The following is a 5562-nucleotide window of genomic DNA, read 5'->3' on the forward strand; positions in this document are numbered from 1 at the left end:
ATCCCTACGGAATTACTTAGCCGTAGTCAAAATGTAGCATATCAATCCCTATGGAAAGATACTAATTTCCGTAGGTACACAAATAGCGTAGGGATAAATCCCAGGCTTTACCTACAGATTACTACACATGAAATAGGTAAAAGCCATATCCCTACGGAAAAATTAACAACCATAGGGATATGATGTATATCTCTATGGATTTAAAATCCCCAACTACCGTAATTATAGTTGGTAGGGAAAGCCTAACAATTAAAAGTTGAAAAATTCAATTTGGTGTTACCTATAAATTTAAAAAATGCAGACTTAATGGGGTGTTTGGATCTAGGGAGAAAATATGAAAAATATATTTCCATGGAAATATATTCAAGTGTTAGTAGCCCCCTGGTAGATTTTTTTGGTTGAAGGCGGATAGACTCATCTCTTCTCTCACTCAGAGGAGATGCATAAGTATCTCTATTATGTTGTACTGCTCGCTTACCTTCTATGAGAGATGGGACTACATAACAATATTTATTACATTTTACTTTCTTATTATTTTTTTATCTATAATATAGCTAAGGAAGAAAGGGCATATGTTTTTCTTTCTTTCTTTCCTTTATTAGCTGCAACCTGCAGCCCCGAATCCGACCTTCTCCCCAGTCAAATCGTAAATCACTTGGAATGTCTGTTGTTGATGGTTCCCAATGATAGACACATCACTTGTGTCGTTGTTGCCTGCGAAGGCCAGGCAAGTCTGTGATGGGTTGACAAAGGCAAAAATTCCCGACGTCGCCACCTCCACTTCCACATCACCCCCAAAATGTAACACAACCTTTGGAAGCGTCATGGTATCTTTTCCGCTGAAGTCATAGCAGGTGTCGAATGGCGCGAACTCCGGAGCCATTGTGTAATTTGACATGAATTGCCGAAAAGTTGATCGGAGGGCAATGTAGGCCGACATTGGGAGTCTAGTGATGATGGTACCTGATGGAAATAATATTACGATTGTTAAGATTGTTGGTAAATATAATACTCAGATATAATTCGAACTGATGTTTGGCAGGAGAGTGATTATCGTACCAGAATCTATGATGGTTCCAGGAGATGCAAAGGTAGACGGGGCGATATTCAATTGTTGTGCCCCCACACTTATTCCGACCATCTGGAGGAAGTAGAGGGAGTTATCAGTGGGGTTTGTCAACATCGGAGTGAATTTCACAGAGGGGACGTCCCCTGCCCCAAATTTGAGATATCCACCATTGGAACTCGACGTTGAGGGGAGACAGTAAGAGAAAACTTTGCCATATTCTTTAGCCGTCTGAGAAACTAAAGACAATGTGTTTCGCCCGAGACCAAGCAAACCCGCTGCTCTACCAAAAAGACCTTTGTTTGCTTGACCGCAACCGAAAGCAAAATTTGGGAAAATGTCGGAGGGTGTTAAAGAGAGCGTTTCGCGAGCGAAGTAGCCAAGAGAAACCGAGCCATCTCCATAGGTCGTGGTGTAGACACAAGTAGAGGCGGAGGAGCAACGGGGGGAGAATCCTGTAGCAGAAGAGAGCTGGGAGCAGTCTGGGGAGGCGCACGATATGTTGAGATAAGTAGATGAGTTTAAGGGATTAAAGATGGGGTCCTGTTGAGGGTAGCATTGGACTGCGCAGGGCTGGCACTGAACCCAATTGAGGTTGCTACCGGTGTCGAAGACCACCCTCAACTCACTTTTAGGGGTGCCCAATCCGATGGTGATGATGTAGTTGAGAGTTCCAACGGAGACTCCCATTTGGGCGGGGAGGGTAGTTGTCTTGGTTTCCTCCACGTGGTGGACTCGTGCCTTGAATAATCGGGTTTGGAGTGAGTTGACTCGGGATTGATCTTGGCTCAGGATTTGTCGTAGATTGGGCTTTCCATGATGGCCAAAGGGTGAGCAAGGTCCATAATGGTGGTCTAGTTTCAGCATCCCTTTTTGATTCTCATGATGATTGGAACCTGTGACGACCCAAAAGAAAATTAATTTGACTTTGTTTTCTTTGCATGCGGTCTCTCGTTCATTTCCAAAGTGGAAAAATGAGAATTTATTGGATGACTTTTGCTTAGGCTTCCTTTCTTTCAGGCTCCGTTTCTTTCGATGTAAAATGGGCATAAAACAAATTTTAGTTTTATGCCCGTAAAATTTGTTTTACGCCCATTTAATTTGAAATAAATGGAGCCACAATGTAAAACGGGCGGTAAAACAACGTCAATTATTTTTTCACTTGAGAATAGGAGAAATTATATGGTACCCGAGCGTCAAGTCCCAAGTCCCGTGTTGGTGGTACGACAGATTACTACACATCCAATAGGTAAAAGCTATATCCCTACGGAAAAATTAACAACCGTAGGGATATGGTGTATTTCTCTATGGATTTAAAAGGGCAGTGATAAATCAACTCCCAAATATCTTAAATCGACTCCCCATGTGTCTATCTCTCTCCTCTTTCTCTCTCTAACCCGGAGGTGAGAGAAAGACACATGGGGAGTCGATTTAAGATGTAAGGGAATCGATTTGTCACTCCCCCTTTAAAATCCCCAACTACCGTAATTATAGCTGGTAGGGAAAGCCTAACAATTAAAAGTTGAAAAATTCAATTTGGTGTTACCTCTAAATTTTAAAAGTGCAGACTTAATGAGGTGTTTGGATCTAGGGAGAAAATATGAAAAATATATTTCCATGGAAATATATTCAAGTGTTAGTAGCCCCCTGGTAGATTTTTTTGGTTGAAGGCGGATAGACTCATCTCTTCTCTCACTCAGAGGAGATGCATAAGAATCTCGATTATGTTGTACTGCTCGCTTACCTTCTATGAGAGATGGGACTACATAACAATATTTATTACATTTTACTTTCTTATTATTTTTTTATCTATAATATAGCTAAGGAAGAAAGGGCATATGTTTTTCTTTCTTTCTTTCCTTTATTAGCTGCAACTTGCGGCCCCGAATCCGACCTTCTCCCCAGTCAAATCGTAAACCACTTGGAATGTCTGTTGTTGATGGTTCCCAATGATGGCCCCATCACTTGTATAGTTGTTGCCTGCAAAGGCCAGGCAAGTCTTTGATGGGGCCAGGCAAGCCTGTCGTAGAGTGGGCTTTCCGGTGTTACCCTCAACTCACTTTTAGAGGTGCCCAATCCGATGGTGGCGATGTAGTTGAGACTATGGAAAGCCCACTCTACGACAAATCCTGAGCCAAGATCAATCCCGAGTCAACTCACTCCAAACCGATTCAAGGCACGAGTCCACCAAGTGGAGGAAACCAAGACAACTACCCTCCTAGCCCAAATGGGAATCTCCGTTGCTACCCTCCATTTGGGCTAGGAGGGTAGTTTTCTTGGTTTCCTCCACTTGGTGGACTCGTGCCTTGAATCGGGTTTGGAGTGAGTTGACTCGGGATTGATCTTGGCTCAGGATTTGTCGTAGAGTGGGCTTTCCATGATGGCCAAAGGGTGAGCAAGGTCCGTAATGGTAGTCTAGTTTCAGCATCCCTTTTTTATTCTCATGATCATTGGAAAAATGAGAATTTATTGGGTGATTTTTGCTTAGGCTTCCCTTCTTTGAGCCTCCGTCTCTTTCGATGTAAAATGGGCAAAAAACAAATTTTATGCCCGTAAAATTTGTTTTACGCCCATTTTAAGTTGAAATAAATCGAGCCACAATGTCAAACGGCGGTAAAACAACGTCAATTATTTTTTCACTTGAGAATAGGAGAAATTATATCGAATCCGAGCGTCAAGTCCCAAGTCCCAAGTCCCGTGTGGGTGGTATGGGTGATACGACAGAAGTATCACCCTTGATGTTTGATCCAACAATAGCCTCTTAAAAGTGAGCTGCTTCCGTTGGATCAAATATCAAGATCACCCTTGATGTTTGATCCAACAACAGCCTCTTCAAAGTGAGCTGCTTCCGTTGGATCAAATATCAAGGGTGGTACCGCCCACACGGGACTTGATGCTTGGGCACCATATAAAAACTCTAAAAATAGACAAAATTTATTTTACGTTGAAAGAACGGAAGGCATTGTAAAAAAAATTTAATAGCTATTATTTATAACGATTATAAAGGCATGAGAGGGACAGTGATGAAAAAAATATGAGTAAAATCAAAAGTGGGGAGTATGTATTTTAACCTTTGGGTGTAGAACAGAGCGGGGATGGTAGCAGAGAGGTTAGTTTGATGACACGAAATTTTTTCCCATCCTTGGCTCCTAATCCAAAGGCACAGAGAAGGTAAGTGGAGAGCAAGGAGAAGAGGATGAGCTGGGAATGGATAGCCATAGGAAGAGGGGATTACTGTTTACCTGTTTATATGAAGAGATGTAAGCCATTCTGCGGGCTATGGGTGCAATGACTAAAATCAACTTTCTTTGTTGCTTTCTCAGTCGTCGGTCTCAAGTCAAGGTAAGGGACAAGGAAGCAAAGTGAGGGAAAGGAAAAGAGGCTCCAAGACAAGGTCAGTGAAAAGGAAGGAAAGTGAAGGAAAGGAAACAATGCAGGTCATGAGCCCCACTCTCCAAGTCATTTCTAGTCCTTAACCATGTGCTATGTTGGACTTGGTAGAATCACATGACTTCCTAAGTCTTTCTATTTGGCAGCTTATCTCAGTGCCCCCAGCCCATCATCACACACGTAACCACTGGCAATCAAGTGCTTCTCTAGTGTGAATGGATCAGAAACGAAAGACCAATATACATTCTAATTGCACCTCTGCCTTACTTCATACCCTGGGGAAAAAGGAGTACGCCCAAATACCCTTCTGATGACTAAAATGCCATCTTAAGCTGTTGGAAGAGGGGTCGTTTAATCTTTCATACTTTAACATTCCCCCTCACGTTTGGCCTCTCTTTTATGGGTTGGCCTACATGTCACACATGTGGCCCCTGTTTTGGGTTGGCCATTATATGTGGATTTTTTTAAATATCAAGGAGCTCTGAACTAAGGACCTTTGCTATGATCCGATGTGAAACAACCAATTACTCCACAAGCTAGCTTAAGTTGTTGGAGAAGGCATTATTTAATCTTTTTTACTTTAACAAAAAGGGCTGGAGAAATGCGACCTCGAGATTTGCTTGGAAGATTCGAGAAGGGAATGAGTTGAGGAGCTGTCAAATTCAAGAAAGATCTTGAGACAGATGTTGTTTACCACCCATTTTGGGGATTAATCAGCCATAAACGACCGAAATATCAAATGGCAGTCCATTTGGGCTGAGTGAACGAGTTATATGTCACACGGACGTGTGGAGCAGCATGCATATATTGGAGCCTCAAAGGATGGATAGTTATTGAAGATGTTTCATCATAACACATTTACCTCTAAAGAGCCAATCAGTCAAGTGAGGCCGACTTATCAAGACACCATCTGGTTGGACTGATTCAAGGATGTGGCACAACAATAGCCAATAGTGGGAAGGTTGTAAGCCCAAGGATTCCAAAGGGCTCATCTAATCACCTTGTTTTGATGATTAACAAACACAAATTGATACCTTTCAAGAAAATTAAAAAAAAAAAAAAAAAAAACACAAATTGATTAAGTTTTAAGGACTAATGAGTTGCCT

General features: G+C 42.0%; 1 protein-coding gene across 1 annotated transcript; it reads right to left on the reverse strand.

Moving 5' to 3' along the window:
• Nucleotides 1-509: 509 nt before the first annotated feature.
• Nucleotides 510-4308, reverse strand: LOC143878531 (aspartyl protease family protein At5g10770-like). Its single transcript, XM_077380802.1, has 3 exons — nucleotides 4138-4308; nucleotides 1060-1962; nucleotides 510-963 (listed from the first exon to the last, which is right to left on the reverse strand). Exons 1-3 carry the CDS (start codon nucleotides 4283-4285, stop codon nucleotides 599-601), a joined length of 1416 nt encoding a protein of 471 aa, XP_077236917.1. The 5' UTR covers nucleotides 4286-4308; the 3' UTR covers nucleotides 510-598.
• Between the last annotated feature and the right edge of the window lie 1254 nt (nucleotides 4309-5562).

Source organism: Tasmannia lanceolata, unplaced genomic scaffold (genome assembly GCF_043159265.1).
Source record: "Tasmannia lanceolata isolate RefF3 unplaced genomic scaffold, GAP_Taslan_0.1 ptg000006l, whole genome shotgun sequence".
In the NCBI taxonomy this organism is placed as follows: Eukaryota; Viridiplantae; Streptophyta; class Magnoliopsida; order Canellales; family Winteraceae; genus Tasmannia; species Tasmannia lanceolata.

Coding starts and splice junctions, on each gene's coding strand:
- LOC143878531 (XM_077380802.1), bottom strand. CDS start 4,285: ATGGCTATCCATTCCCAGCTCATCCTCTTCTCCTTGCTCTCCACTTAC. Junction 1,963..4,137: donor GCTCTGTTCTACACCCAAAG/GTTAAAATACAT, acceptor GGGTCGTCACAG/GTTCCAATCATCATGAGAAT. Junction 964..1,059: donor TGGAACCATCATAGATTCTG/GTACGATAATCA, acceptor TATTTCCATCAG/GTACCATCATCACTAGACTC.